This window comes from Oxyura jamaicensis, chromosome 18 (assembly GCF_011077185.1).
Source record: "Oxyura jamaicensis isolate SHBP4307 breed ruddy duck chromosome 18, BPBGC_Ojam_1.0, whole genome shotgun sequence".
Lineage (NCBI taxonomy): Eukaryota > Metazoa > Chordata > Aves > Anseriformes > Anatidae > Oxyura > Oxyura jamaicensis.
The window spans coordinates 3596790-3613129 of NC_048910.1; the positions used below are offsets into that span (position 1 = coordinate 3596790).

The 16340-nt window shown below is 38.2% G+C and overlaps 1 protein-coding gene across 8 annotated transcripts in view; it reads left to right on the top strand.

Moving 5' to 3' along the window:
• B3GNTL1 (UDP-GlcNAc:betaGal beta-1,3-N-acetylglucosaminyltransferase like 1) overlaps positions 1–16340 on the top strand; it is a 127517-nt gene that overhangs the window by 92150 nt on the left and 19027 nt on the right. For all 8 annotated transcript variants that reach the window (XR_004755142.1, XR_004755143.1, XR_004755144.1 and 5 more), the window contains 2 exons: positions 1628–1752; positions 11869–12004. Coding sequence is in view for 2 of the 8 variants with exons in the window: in XM_035342383.1 (XP_035198274.1) it covers positions 1628–1752; positions 11869–12004 (261 nt within the window). In the remaining 6 variants the exon portion in view is untranslated. The remainder of the gene's footprint in view (positions 1–1627; positions 1753–11868; positions 12005–16340) is intronic.

Consider the following 16340-nt stretch of genomic DNA (forward strand, 5'->3'; position numbering starts at 1 on the left):
CGGGGAGCGTGGTCCAGTGCGGCGCCTTAAATCAATCTATTATGTAGTGATGGCTGGAGCTGTGATGTGCAGAGCTAGATTGCCTTCTGATTTCTCCCAAGATACATATGTTCAGCTGAGTATTTTGGATTTGTTTTCCAGGGTTCAAAGCTTTTTTGTCTCATTCCCCTCCTCCCCCCATGACTGCTCAGTCCAGACCATGTCTGACATGAGCACTCAGCATGGTGGGTATGAAAAACAGACACTGAACCCTATGCTGTTGTAACTAGACGGCCAGAAGAAACCACAGGGGGATTTTGTGTCCAGAACTCTAATTTAGAGAATCTCCTTTTCTTAATTATGGAAGAAACTCAGAAGATGTGGTAATGGGGAAAAATATGCAACTCTTTTTTTTTTTAAAAAAAAAAAAAAAAAAAAAAAAAAACTTGGGCTTTTATTATTTTTTTCTATTGAAATAGAATACCTACAGTTGAGGTTGGGGTTTATGCCCCCCTTACTCACACATGTGAATACAAGTAGGAATAAGGAACAAATGTACTTCTCTATCTTTCATTTATTTTTCCTTCTCAAGGTTATATTTAATTACAACTTTGTCATGTTGTCTTTCAGCTTTTTATTGATTCTGTGCTTATTTGGCGCAGTTGTTCTTTTTTTATTTTGGTAAAGCCATGTGACCCTTTAAACACTAGGTTAGATGAAAGAAAAATCTGTATATAAGCATAGCAAAATTGATGTTCTAGCCATATTTCATTTTTTCAAGAAGTTGTACCATTGCACAGTGTAAATAGATGCTACGTGTTTACCTTCAGAGCAGGGCTGTAGGGGTTTCTATGCTTTGGTATGCATAACGTGTAACTGAACACTGTGTGCCATATGATTGCCTTTCTGACACACTGCCTCTGACATGAAGATCTTCTATTTTAGGTGGGAAATGTTGCATATCATCATGGTATTTCTAGGATTTTCTGGAGCCTGATAGATCCATAGTTCCAGAAGATTTTTTTCCTGTGTTTCAGCACTATAGCTCGTAATTCCTTTAGGAAGAACATAGCATGGGAACATGGTGGAAGAAAAAAGGTTGTTAGTTTTTTGGATGTTGCCTTATTCCAAGTTTTTTTTTTTTTTAAATGAAAGTTCGTGTCTCTCATTATGGGGCCTGATTCACCTTTCCTAAGTAGAGACCAGAACATATATTTTTGGTATGGCAACCGAAGAAAGAACACCAGTTCTATGAAAACAAAACCCACTTCTCTGAAGTCACTGATCCCTTTCAGTAAATTACTTGGTTGCTTGGCACTTCAGGCTTTGTGAACTGTAAGCAGCTGCATTTCTCTCTTTATGGGACTGACATGTATCAAGCTTTTCCCTCTCAAAACGAGATGACGTTGGTGATGTTTATTTTTCCACCTATGTCCTTGTGGTCAACTGCAGTTCATTTTCAAACAACACTGCTTGCTTTTTTAATAGTTTTATCTTTTCTACAGATGTTCAGGTAAGTTCACGGAGATGCACAGAAAGAATTTGAATAAAGTGTTGTTAAACATTATTAATTTGGCAGAAATATATGTTCAGATGTAACTATGAACACTGGTCACTTCTTGCTTTGAAATAACTGCTTCTCTTCCAGGGTGTTCCAGAAGATTTGTTATTTTTTTACAAACACATCCAAAAGGGTGGTCAAGTTGTTCGAGTAAACCATTGCCTTCTGCTGTACCGTTACCATCCACAGGCTGCAACTCATTCTGTCCTAGAGTAAGTTGAGTTGTTTTTTTTTTTAGAATTTAAAAAATGGTTTCATCTTGGATGATTTTGGATGATTGGTGCATAAGCTCTAATGGTTCATTGTTGTATTGTTGTCTTTTTTTTTTTAAAGCAGCACCTACAGCGATATGCTACTAGTATCCTTTCTGTGTTGATGGAAGGTTAGTTTTCTTTTTGTTGTTTTGTTGCCATAACCTGTTTTTGAGGAACATACTGTAATGCTGGCATTGAAATTAGGAACGGCAGTCTTTGATTCCAGTACTGGTGCCCAGCTCTTGGTGTACCTATGTGAAAGATTTACTGTGGAGGGTGAGCGTGTTTTAACATTGGAAAAATATTCCAAGAAATTGTTCAGCCTTTGCAGCTGTTCTTGAAATAATTTCACAATAGGTGCTGTAAGAGCAATCAAGGGTTTTGGGGACTGTATTACAACAGTAGTATTTTCTCAGCTTCCAGTTACCATCCCTTCAGCTGAGACTGTAACTGATCACATGAGATTTTGTAAGCCGCCTGAATAACATCTCCAATTATTTCAATGGTGAATGGTCCCTTCGTGGTAAAATTTTACTATTTTTTAATACCTGAGGTTTTGCTTCTCATATTTTTTTTGCCATATGAATCAAAATCTAAGAAATATATATATATATACATTTATTTTAAATCTTGCATTCAAAAGGAACTGTTAGTTTTAAGAAGTAACCAGAACCTGTTGTAATACCAACAAAAACCTTCCCTACAAAATATAATAAAAACTAAACCTTTCATCTGGTAATTCGCAGCAGTTACGTATATTATCTTCATATTTCTTAAGGTCTAAAGCATCTAAATCAGGTAATGATGTTTGAGAAATTCCTCTGAGGACGTGTAGGAGTAATCATCTCAGATGCTTGCTTGTAAGCCGCTGTCTGCTGCTTTTACACTGCTGTTCTACCTTTGAAGATGTTAAACTGTTGATGCTGATTCTTCTACGTGCGTGCTTTATCTATCAAAGGTGCTCTTCCTGAGCAGAAGTACTGCAAGCTGAGCCAAAGTTATAACAACAACAAAAAAATCCTTCTCTTATATATTGACATTAATAAAAGGTTATGGGAGTGTTACTTCCCTTTGGGGGTCCCACAACAAAAACACGGTGGTAATTAAGTAAACTGTTTCCTTACCAGTTAATGACACAGACACACTCTGCAGTCAGTCCTGTGCATGGCTTTGTCTAGTAAAACTAAACGTATTTTTGTATGCGTTTTAGTTACATGTCACTATATTATTGTATTACTGTAAATACTTTGGCACAGTAGTGTAGGTATCGTATCGTGGGCAGTGTCACTGTAGATCTTTATATGTACGTATGTGTAAAAATCCTTCAGCTCTGAAACAGTCATTCCAGGCAAGTAGAAGATACTTTTTGGATTTTGTAAACGAAGGTGAGGTATGTTGTTTTCCTTTTTAGTAGCATTTAAATATAAGTTGGGTCATTTTTTGTTTCTTTTTGTGTGTGACCGTTTTGGCAGTTGGTTACAAACTTTTCAGCCATGCATCATGGGATGCTAGAGCTCTTGGAAGACTGTTGCTTGTGTCTGTGGGAAAACATCTTATTCTTGGAAATGAGTTTGGTCTGAATTTACTGCAAGCTGTTGCTTATTCAGATCTACAAGTTTGTGTGGCACAAGCACCCTGAATTACAACACACTGTGAGAATGTGGAAATACTGTAAACTGTTTCAGATGTGCAGCTTGCAGGTCCAAATTGGCGCCTTTCTTGTCTCATTCTAAGAAGTCAGGCGAGCCATTCTTCCTGTTGGCTTTTTCTTGGTCGTATTGTTAATAATATTTTGTGTGAACTTTCAGATATGAAGTTGTGTAATATCTCTTCTTATTGGCACGTTCCCCTGTTTATTGCCTCGGTTGTAAAGGACTGGCCGGTGTTTGTGTCTGAGGACTTCAGTGTGCATTGTTGTTGTGGGACTCAACACAAAAGTTTATCATTTAAATTGGGGCTTTCCAAATTTGCCTTTTCTTCACCTCAACTTATTTAATGCATGTTCTACCTTTTCTTGAAGTCTTTTTTTTGGAAGTATTTTTCTGTGTTTTGTTTGAGCGGTTTTCTGTGACGCTTTGCCTTTTGTCATTGGCCTGTTGCCTTTGCATTTTCAGAGTTAGACTAGACCTGGATTATTTGGGAGTAGTAAACCAAGAACCAGATTAATATCTTGTCTGAGAGCAAAATGATGCGTATGGGAAAGCTGATACTTATAACAGTTTATGTCTAGCTTCAGTCTTAAAAAAAAAAAAATGCATTAACTAGTTTGGAGGTAGTTAATAGGACTTGTTTATAAAAATGTGCATAATTCAGCCTTTCAGCAAAGGCTGCAGTCACTTGCAGCCTATTGTGGACTGATTGCAGTTTATACAAGTGTCTTTCATTACTGTTCAAGGGACAAATGACTGATCCTGCATTTTCAGACTTGCTAAAGCATATATCAAACTATTTGGCAAGCAACATTTCTTTATTTAGTAAGCATAATTGTAAACACTAATGATTTTTAGGTCATTTCCTATGATTAGTATCCTTCTGGAACAAATATCTAGAGGTGAAAGTATCTGTGAAGCAGGAAACAAAAACTTATTTGCATTCTCCCTTACCCTGGAGGCATCAGACTGAAATATTAAACGTTGTGGGTGTGTGACAGAATCTGAATGAAGTACAGTCTATATTTAGATTTCACTAAATACATACAGAAATATAAACTTTCTCATTGCAGTTTTGTCTAAAGCCTATGATGGATGCTTACTAAATGTGAAGAACTATACAGCTTTTGAGAAACTTTGCTTCAGCCAGGAATTACAACAAAAAATCTCACATATTGTATCTCTTGGATATAAATCGGTTTATTTCACGTTGTGGCTCGTATCCTAGGGCTGCGTACACTTTGTGCTGCATAGCTGCATTACATTGATCTGACAGAATATCAGAGATGCTGTTAAGAGTGAGAGTACCGTAGTAAGGGAGTTGGTTGTATAATAAAGACATCATAAAAATCATAATTTTTATCTTGCAAAAAGGGCGAAAACTGTATGTAAGACAGTGCACCTCACTGCAAGATAAAATGTGCAAGTGTGGTGGAAGAGGAGCAATAAAATACTGTACTTGTCTTTAGGTGGTGTTTCTCATGAAGACGCACAGTTGGGGCAGGTAGCAATCTTTGTAGCGATTTACAAACTTCTGGTCAACAGAAATTTAATATATGCAGAAAATAAGGTTTGTACGTTCCCACTGAGATTGAAGAGATTCTCTTTTATGCAGAAACTATGAAGCATGCTTAAATGATTTACAGTAATTTCATATGCTGTGTATTCAGAATGAGTATAATATTGTAAAAGCTCGTTCTGCAGAAATACCCCAAATTACGTAATCTATTAAAACCATCTGGTTTCAGGCACAAGAAGCTTCCAGTGTCATTTAAGCAAAAGAGAACAGGCACTTAGTCTGAGACACACATTTGGTTGTTTTAGAGGTACTCGGAGGCATGGCTCTTGTGTCACTGATGAGCATAGGAATGCCTGCTCCATTTCCTGCAGAAACATACGCATCCCAAAATAGGCAGGAGTGAGGAATAGCATAACATATTCCTGTACAACTGCAGTAAAGATGAGGTCAACTACGTTTTTATCATCTACGCCTGCATTTGGCACTTCAATTAAACATAGAAACTAATGACCTCATTAGATTCTTGAAAAGCAAATGGCATTAACATTGATAGTCTCCGTCTTTCTTAATAAGCCTTTCATGAAAAATAGGCCACAATGCAAACCATGCCTCAGTTAATGACCCACGACCTGAAGATGAACTCAGACATTAATAGAACCTATTAACAGTGTAAATGTAATAACTCAGTGGGACGATATAGTCCAGCAATTAATAAGTTCACATGAAGTTCAACAGAACAACGACAACAAAAAAAATCAGTTTATTCACCAGTATGGTCAAGGTTCAAATGAGATTCATTTCTGATTTTTTGTGGACTATAAGGACCATGGATTTTGCATGCGAAGCTAGCTGAAAAAAGCTAGCTATAAGGAATCTGTTCTTTCAGCTCTCACTGTGATTGGAAAGTTCTTTGTTATTCCATCTCTGGATTATCTATCAGGTGAGATTCACCTACAGTATAAGACTCTATTATCCTGCCATGAATAGAAAACCGCTGGAAGAGGCCGGTCACTTGAATAGTTCTTCCTATCTAGTGTTACCTGAGTACCATGTGGGAGCAATGTATGGAGAAAAAGTCTGATTTATAGTATCACTGCGGATGGTAATCAATGCCTAAAATTTCAGTCCTGCTTAGGATATTGGGTTTGGATTTTTATATTTCACAAGTACTTGTACATCTGTCTTTGTTCTGCTCATTCACTTATGTAACCTCACTGGGGGGAAGGAGGGAGAGGGAGTCGAGCATTATGGCGAGGTTTAACAGAGCTCAGACATTAAATCATACAGCTTTTATTGTCACATTATCTTTCATTTCAAAATAGGAATAGAGCAGATGTTTCTTGACTCCTGTATTCAGTCAGTAGGTCAGCACACATTTTAACAGAGCTCCATTGTTATATTACTTGGGTGGATGGTATGGTAATAACTGCTTGGGACTGAGGAGCATACTTGGTAGTCATTCTCACCCAAGGCATGAATACCCACAGTTTGCTCCTGCAGAATTTTGGCTCCTCTTCTTCCTTCCAGGCTGCATAACTGAGGAGGGTTGAGGGGCCATGGCAAATGCGAAGGCTCAAGAAGGGCTTTCCAAATTTGAAAAATGTATGCTTCTAACCTTTCTTCTGTGAAGGAAAAAAAAAAAAAGTGAAAATAAAATTAAAGAAATTGGTATACAAACCAGTGTACTTCAAGCATTTGGGTCAAGGAAGAGTATTAGGATATGGGTACCCACTTCTGTAATCAGAAGAGTTTGTGTCACACCTTCTGGCTGAGGAAAATCTTAGTTAACTGAATACAGGCTAGGAAATGATACTAAAGGCGAAGTATTACCTTTAATGCTTTGTGACGTGGTAGGAAAAAGCAGCCTCGTTTTGGGGTGGTGCAGAATAATAATACCTTCTAGTTTTTGCTGTTGGCTATGAATATGTAATAATGCAAAATCTGAAAGCTGTGAGAATCATCTCTGAGAAGTGGTTTGTACAACTTCTAGATTGTTTCAGGCATTTTCTTTAATCATCCTTTGCACGTTGCTACAGTTCCCGTCTGCTGCACCTGCACTGCCTCTGAAATGATGGGAAAATGGCATTCCCTTGCCCCTCGAGGCAGGAATCCCGGTTATCTATTCTGGAAGCATCCAAAAATGTGGCAAACTGGGTGAACCAGAAACCTAAAGGGGATAACTGAAACTCTCTCTTTTGACACTCCATAAGCTACCTTTTGCTTCAACATGTGACCTATACTGTTCAGGCAGAGCAAGTTTTCACAAAGATTAAGTCTGTAGCTGTCTCTGCAAGTAAAGCTCAAATACAAATGCCTCAATTGCATATCTGTATGACCATCTGGGCTTGCACTGTTTTAAAGAATTTCAAGGTTGTAACTCAAGACCGCAAAGCATTTGATACATCTTAACATGTTCATTAAAAGGGCACACAGAATATGGGGATGTGACTTTTATTTTTTATTTTTTAGTGAGCATTTTCTGTTTAGGATTATAGTAGGCATTCTTCAATGATGCGTCTTCATAAGAATGTCTCATAAATGGTACTAGAAAAATTCACAATGGCTGTATATATTGGCTTCATTTACACAACCCAAAATACTCATGTAAGAAACCCATTTTTTTGCAATTAAATGAAGCTGTCTAACAATATTCTTGTATTCAACTGGAGATCCAGTTTATTTTGAGTTTAATGAGTTTCACATCTTTTTATTTCCGAGTGCGTTTCCCTTGGTTGTTCACGCCCCACACTTGCAATAACCCAGTGTAACATTCGTATATAAGTCGGGGTCAGTGAGTTGGCTTCAGGCTGAAATTTGTGGGTGCTCACCAACAGCGAGATGTGGACTGCTTGAATTTTACCTCTGTAGGAATCTCTGTGGAGTAGAGGCACCCATCACATAGAAAGCAAATTCATTGTCTGGAAGCAACCAATTCTGAATGTGCTGGGACATCTGCATGAGAAATAGTACTATTTTCTGTGTGCCTGGATGTAGATTGCTGTGGATCTCAGGTTCCCTGTTCTGGAGACTTTTTTGGGAACTCTGCTGTTTCTGCACTGAAAATTAAAGAGGACAATGCAGTTTTCTGTGTATTAAACTAAACTGGTATTTAATATATAGGTTACTTTATAATTATTGATTTTTTAAATTCTTATTTTATTCAGTTATATATTCTATTTTGCTTCCAAGATGGTAAAATAGTTTTTGTGTGAATATCACATCAGAGCATGACGTATTTCTAATCTGTAAGATCTTTAAACCCTAAAAATCAGTTTGTCCAGTTTTTGGTATTTTAAAAAATACCTTGGGGTATTTTGATCATAAATGTTCTTGCTTTTCAGCTGGAATGCGATAGGCTGGTGAGGGTCAGTGCACAGAAACATCTGACTGTAGGCTTCTTCCCAGCAGCCTTGCAGACTGTAGAGCCTTCGAAAATGTAGTCAATGCAGTCATTAGTCGTCTCTCGGGCAGTAACACCTATTTAATTAAATATTTTAATTGACTTAATTTCATTTATTTTTCCTAGCTTGGAGCCACACAATGCTTAGTAGGTTGAGTCTTGCTGGGTTCTTCCTGACCTTGCTGTGTTGCTGGTGGCTGTCTGAGCTCTCTGTTGCCCTGTCTAGCTTCCTTGCAGTAGCTCTACCTTTAGGAGGTTTGGCCCACAACTGAAAGTTACTTGATAGTCCTTTTTATGCCTTTTAAGATTACCTATTTTTTAATCAACTTTCTTGACTTTGTTAAGCTCAGGAGGGAAAGAAACTTGACTGTCACTCAAGTCAACAGGACAGATTCTGAGGTACCTCTGGAATATAACAGTGCTCTTCTTCTGAAGGCATGTTTCAGTATTAAAACCATTTCCATGGAAAGCAATAATCTTACTTTTTAGAAGCTAGCAGAAGCTTTAGAATTTTCAGTAATGTGATCGTGGAAAAATACTTGACCTTCATAGTTCTTTCCTTGAATTTTCCTTCTGGGAATATTGTGTGCTCTAATGAACATGGAAAAAGGCAAGTGTCAGAGGATGCCAGCAGCAGCTAAAGTTTTGCAGCAGGAATGCAGCTTGTGGTTGCATTAGAAGAGATTTGCAATCAAATCCATTTTTTTCCATTAGTGGAAGAGCTGGTGCACAGCCGTAGTCTTCAAACCAGTGCAGAAAATTTATATGGAGTAGCTAATTCTTCTTGGGTTCATCTATTTGTGTGCGATGTTCTTTCCAAGTCATCACAGCACAATCAGTGATGAAGTGCTAAGCAGCCATGTAAGGGTTTGGCTGTGCTCAAAAATCTCATGCTGAGGTGAAGTGGGCTCTCCAGAGCTAACTCAGAATCCCAGAAAGAGTCCGGGTGTCTCAGTGCTACGAGGGTTTGATGTTTTTCAAACCATAACTCAGGGCTGTGCAGGAACAACTCAAACAAAAACACAACATTCCTGTTGTTAAAATATTAGAAAAGTTTGCTAACCAACTTCTGGGGACAAATTAGGCTACCTAGTAACCTCAATGACCTCAGATTTGATACCTCTGATGTATACTTCATAGGAATGATTTGGAACAATAAATTCCTATCTATTACAGGCTTTCTGGAATCTGATAATCCTTTACAAAAAGGAAAAAAAATGAAAATGTTTCATAAAAGTCAGACGTTACTGTAATGCCAGATCATCATACATCCCTAGTGATCATACCAACGTATGCACGGGTTTGTAAGAGGACCAAGATGGGTGTAGTGCACACAGGATTAAGGCTAATCAGGACTGCAGCTGAGGGAGCAGTCTGATCCACTGGTGAGAATGGCTGCAGAGCTGTGCAGCTCCTCTTCCTGACTCTTTGCCCACTTGGACAGTTTAAATCCTTAGCAGCAAGGAAATGTGAGGGAATTTGGTTTGCCATGCGATGAGGTGCTTGTGGAGAGCAGAGATACCCCTGGTCAGGCAGACAGCTGGCGTTACAGCTTACTGTAGCTGCCCTGTGATAACCTGTGCTGACCCACGAACCAGAAGCCCTATTTAAAGCAGAAGAAATAACATTTGTGGAGAATTTTGATGTATAAATTCTATACAAACTTAATATTGTTGGAAGACAGTGGGGCTCAGAGTTAAATTGTGAAGAAGGTATATTGGTAGGAAAACCCTGTACATCCCAAGGGAAATAAAACCATGGGCAGTTTAGGGTCTCACAGGAAAATTGCGAGCATTTTTCTCTTAATGCTTTAATTATTTTCAAAGAAAAACCATTCATAAAAGCATAATCTAGCAGGATTGATTTTTTTAAACAGCGTACATTTTCCACAGGCTGCATTACAATTTGTAGAACAACTCTTAACAATTGTTATAAAGTGTGTTGTGTTCTGCATTGATAAAGTAAGTGGAAAAAACTATCTGAAGAAATGTTTTCAGAAGGGACAGGAGATTAAGACGGCTTTCTGAATTTCATACAAAAGAAGTTTTCAACTCACTATGTCTTGCTCAAGAGCTGCAGATTAGGGAGATTTATCTGTCAAGCCATGAATTGAGGAAATCAGTGTATCCAGAATGCTGTTTATTAAGTGTCAGACAGTTTCTTAGTTAATGAATATTTTGTGAATCCTGAACGTTAAACAGAAGTTCTTAACAGCAAGTGGCTTTCTTTAAACAATCACAAATTATGTAGTCTTAAATATTACGTTACATGGGGGGATAGGTTTTTAAATACACACAGGTTTGAAAGTGATAGGATGTGTGCACAAAAGAAAAAAAAAAAGGTTATAGTTGTTAAACTGTCTTAATTCAATCAGTTGGGATGAAATGCTTCTCTTGAAGTTGTCTTCTCTTGTCATGAATGTATCTTGAACCTGTTGAAGATCCCAGCCAGTCTCTTATTTAAGGATGTTACGTGTTCCCTTATAACTGGTTGCAAAGCCATGTGGTTCATCAGTTGGCATTAGTCTCACCGGTGTTTACCTCAGCCACTTGGCTTGAGTTATATTGTGGAACTTACTACAAATACGAAGACGTAACGGTGTAATTGGACACAGATGTGTGCCAGCTTGCTCTTTTCTAAAGCATATTTTAAGGTATTTCATGAGGCATAGCACTTGTAAAAAGAAATTTAAAATGTGCACTGCTTTTTGTTTCTTATAAAGGTGATCTCCAGAAGAAGGCAGGGTCAGTTATTCATATCATTGCTGAATAATACTTTGGAGATTTCAAAATGAAATCACTCCTATTTGGTCTAGTGTGTGCACACACAAGTGTTGAATTGTGTGTTACAGCTGATAGTTTCGGTGCTGTGTGCGACTTTGCAGTTCCATAGTTATTTGTTATCGTTCCAGTGTCTGCCTGGGCTTTGACTTTGTGGAGACTTGGCCTGAATGCCACAATGTAAATGGACTTTCCTTGCAGTACTGGGGTGTGTATTTGGGTACTGGAGTACTGACTTTGTGAGATCTGAACTTTGTAGTAACGAAGGAGAATGAATGTATGGGCAGGTAGAACATGAAGAGTTCGTCTTGTGTTTAGGAGATGGCTTGCCCTGAATGCACTGCCGGTTATAGAGCAGTTCATGCGGTGACGGGTGATGGGCAAACACTGTATTGGTGGGCAGTCGAAACTGTCAGTATTAAATTCGATTACCATAGCCACAGTTTTTCACCTTGCAATTTTCTATTAAGATTCTTGAAAATAACAGTGGTTTAGCAATGACTTCAGATCTGTCATGATGATTTTTGTTTAAGAACTTGCACAGAATTCCTTTTTTTCTGACAACAGTTAGACATTTCCCTGGGAAAGTGCTAGTATAATGTTTTTGGTATGCTTTTTTGTATCGTGTGAATCATTTTGGTCAGGTTTATGTGTGTATGAGTATGTATGTATGTATATGATAAAAGTTTTAAAGGGTCTAACCCAACCCTTTTTCTAATTCTTTAGGGAAACCATCTGGAATCACCGAGTCAGGTTTCTTGAAGACAGAGTCCTGAGTTCCTGGACATCTTTCACCATTTGGAATGCTGGCAAGCAAGGCAAGAAGCTCTACAGAAGCTTGTCACCAGCTAATCGGAAAAAGGTAAGCCATTAAGGGTAGGTAAAATCTGTACAAAATTTTCTTCTCCCTCATATGCCTCCTTGCTTCTTCCACCATAATGTAGCAACATTGTCAGAATATATTATAAATCCAAAGTACTAGATGATGATAAATATAAATTGGAAAAAAAACCACCACACACAATACTCTTAAGATTTCTTCTTTTAAAATGCTGTATTACGTTATCCGGAGTGGATGGTGTCTGTGTTCCTGCTTGCTGGTGACTAAGTGCAGTAGCAGCTTAGACACACTTAGCACTGCTTATGGCTGCTGTTGTGTAATTAACCATTGCAGTAGCCAAGTACCCCAGGTGAATTGAGTAACTATTTGGATGGCATAATACTAGACTACTTTGTCTAGGATCGTTCATACACGTATTCTATTGGCCCGGTTCCTTCATAGGTCCCTGTCAGATGCTCAGCACTCTGGTTTGTGTTATGATGAGCGTCAGACTTTAACTCACTTCTGAAAAGCTTGATTGTTTAAAAATAGGGGTGGGGTGTGGGGGGAACAGGCGAGTAGACTTTTGTACATGAGTGATCCAGTTTGCAATCAATTGAAAACGTGGAGGTCACTTAGAGTTGGTGATTTCTCAGGAGAGGTTTGTCTGAGAGTTTAAATACCTAAATTTTTATAGCATTTTCTTTTGTGCAATAGCTTTTTTGATAGATAAAGGCATTAGGGCTGATGTCAAATGGCTGTTTCTTATAAAGAACCACAGAACATTCATTTTATTACCAAATGTGTTTTCCTTTCTTAAAAATATGGATGGGAAGACAGAATGACAAATATATATATAAAAACTTGATTTATATGCTTGCAGACAGACCACACACATGTAAAAAGAAAATAGAGGAAATTTGTATACCCATAGTTGAAATTACTGAATAAAAATGGGAAACACTTGCACAGGAAACATACAACACAGGAACTGAACGTGAATTTCCAGCTTGAGATTCCAGTGCCATCCTTTTTTCATTGCCATCATGTGGGAGTGGGTGAACCGCACTTAAGTACTTTCCAGTACCTAAAGGGCGCTTATAGAAAAGATGGAGAGCGACTCTTTGCTCAGTCAGATAATGACAGGATGAGGGGGAATGGTTTTAAACTAAAAGAAGGGAGGTTTAGATGAGAGTTTAGGAGGAAATTCTTCACTCAGAGGGTGGTGAGGCACTGGAGCAGGTTGCCCAGAGAAGCCGTGGGTGCCCCATCCCTGGAGTTGTTCAGGACCAGGTTAGACAATGCCCTGAGCAACCTGAACCTAGTGGGTGGCGTCCCTGCCCACGGCAGGGGGTTGGAACTGGGTGATCTTTAAGGTCCCTTCCAACCCGAGCTGTTTTATGATGAACCGTAGGAAGTGAGATGAAATGCTATGTGTCTCCAATCAGTTACTTTATTCAAAGAGAACAGAACTGTCCATTAAATGTTTTGAGTTATCTTGGTCATGCAGTGCAGTGTGTACATGACGGGGTGGTGGTGGTGTGTTTATCAGAACTTTCTATTTTGCTATTAGCTTGCAGAGCACTTTGTGAACTCTTCTGATTTACTAACAACCGTTGCACTTTTCTGTCTATTAAATTATAAGAGTTAGGAAATAAGTTCTATGGGAAGAGATGGTAGCCTATCTGCTAATGCTGTGCAAGTAGTGATTTATGAGATGTTAAGGAGAAAACAGACTAGATTGTTTTTGTAGCAGTGTCTCACCGTCTTACGTATTTTTTTTTATTATTATTATTTTTTTTGCCAAGCCAAAACAGATTGACATTAAGATAGAACAACTCTCTAGCTTTGGGTTACTTTTGCCACCTACTTTAGTAGATGACTCATTTAGGACCTCACATCCTGTTCAGCAAACACAACGATAAGTTGAAGATAGATGATGAAAAGGGCAAGAGAAAAGTAATTGTGTTTTTGTGCTGTTTAGCTGCTGAAGAACCAAACTTACCTCTCCTTCAGTGAGGAACAACCTTAATTCCCCAGTTTGCTAGAACTGACAGTGTGGTTCTAATTAAATGAATTTGACATTCTTTCCAGCTGACCTTTAGATAACGTTTGCTTTGGCAATGTTGCAGGCCATGATACTATTTTGCTTCTGTCAAGGTTGTAATTACACATACTCCAGAGTGCTTTAGTTTGATATCGTAATATTGCATTGAACATTAACTCATTAATTACTGGATATTACACCAGACACGTTTAGCAAGCTTACATGCCAGTTGCAGTTACACATGCCAAATATGACTCATTTTGTCATTGTGCTGCAAAAAAACTGCTGCTTAAATGTAGTCATGGCCTGACCTTTAATAACTTGTATAGAGTAATTAAACTCCATGTAGTAAGCCTGGCACGTTATCTGAAGTATTCAAAAGTTTTCTTGACAACCAACAAAGATAAATAGCTTCAGAAAGTGACTCAAATCATCATAAAAGAGATTAGGGTTCTTTCCTTTGGATAGCTAACTTCTGATGAAATGACTATTGTCTGTAGCGATGAAAACACTTTAATTTGTTCTATGTTGTTGTTCAGGCTCGTTATAATTATAATATTGCCATTGTAACTTCCTAACTTTTCTGAAAGCAAAATCCCAAGCCTATACACCTCAGACAGAAATAAAGCTTAAATGATACCCTGATGTTTCATAGTAAGTCACTGGCAGAAGACTGTATAAAGACATTCGAACATCTTCTCCAAATGCCAGTCAAAGCATTATGCTGCTGCAGTTTCAGGAGATAAATTCATAAATTTGCAGCAGGCAATTCATTTATAGAAGCTTTTATTTTAAATTAATAACAGTAGAAAGAGTTTAGTTAAACTCCATGTTACACTTTTTCTCAAAAATCATTCAGGTGTTTTGGGACTAATCCTCAACTCTTGCCAAGGACTCCAAAATCCTGTATGAGTAAAGCTGGTAAACAGTTGTTGCTTCATCCTTTCCAGCCCTAAAAAAAACAATGACATGCTTTTCCCGTCTCAACCATTAAAGATTTAAATCTTTAAAGATTGAAAAACAAGATTTAAGCTTTCAGATACTCTGCTAATTATGAGAATAATAAAGTTTCAAAACCTAGCTAGCAGGTTGAGGAAGGTGATTCTCCCCCTCTACTCCACTCTCATGAGACCCCACCTGGAGCCGTGCATTCAGCTCTGGGGCCCCAAGCACAAGGACAGGGACCTGTTGAAGCAGGGCCAGAGGAAGGCCATGAGGATGCTCAGAGGGCTGGAGCACCTCTCCTGTGAAGAAAAGCTGAGAAAGCTGGGGTTATTTAGCCTAGAGAAGAGAAGGTTCTAAGGAGACCTTATAGTAGCTAGTACCTAAGGGGGGCTATGGGAAAGCTGGGGAGGGACTCTTTGTCAGGGAGTGTAGTGACATGAGAAGGCGTCCTAATTCATTTCAGTTGGTTTTATACTTTAAGCCAGTTTAGGCTCTTGAACATTTCATTTTTGCTCTGTTTCGCTGTTACTACATCCTTTTACTGACGTTCAGAACCTCGTTAGATCACTAGACTGATTTCAGTGGGAATGTGCAATCACAGTAGGATTTTTTCCTAAATTGTCAGTAAGTACCCATATGAAGCGTGGGACACATATTCCTTAAAAATAAAACAAAGAGAACATACGTTTCTAGTATTTTTACATTCCCATAAACAAGGCAATTATATTTCTTATTCTGACAGGGCTTTTGTGGGCTGTTTGAAAAGTATGAACATGTTGCATGCCGGACAACATTGTTTCTAAGAAAACAAAATTTTGGTAATTCTGGGAAGCAGCAGTCTTTGTTTGTTCATACTCACTAACAAATTATTACTTCAGTCTGTTTGGAAAACAGTCTGAATTGGAATCATGACTATGTTAGAAGAGAAAAGGACACCTAAGTTGTGTTCTGTCTCTTCCTTTAGACATCTGTATGGTGAACAGTAAAATAATGCTTTGTCTCCAAAGAGTTCAGGCTAATATCCAACGCTCAGTATTTTTGCTAAACAGTAAAACAGGGAAAAAATTTACTCAACTACTAGTGTTTTTTTATGAATTAATTACCAGGATCCCAGTATTCTTAGGGAAATTCTGTTTCCTGGCTGTCCCCTTCTTGATTCACACAGTTGACAGTGGTTCAGTATTAGCATTTCTGCAAGACTGAAGTCAAACAGACCTTTTTTTGTTTAAAACACATCCGTCTTGTCTATAATTTGCAGCTGAAGATGGAAACCAAATGTTTTTAGGATGCTACATATGCCTGGAGGGTTTCTGAGCTGTCTTGTCTGCTCTTTTATTCTCCATCAAACTTTAGCTAAAAGGAGAACTTCAGCATTAACATTTTGTG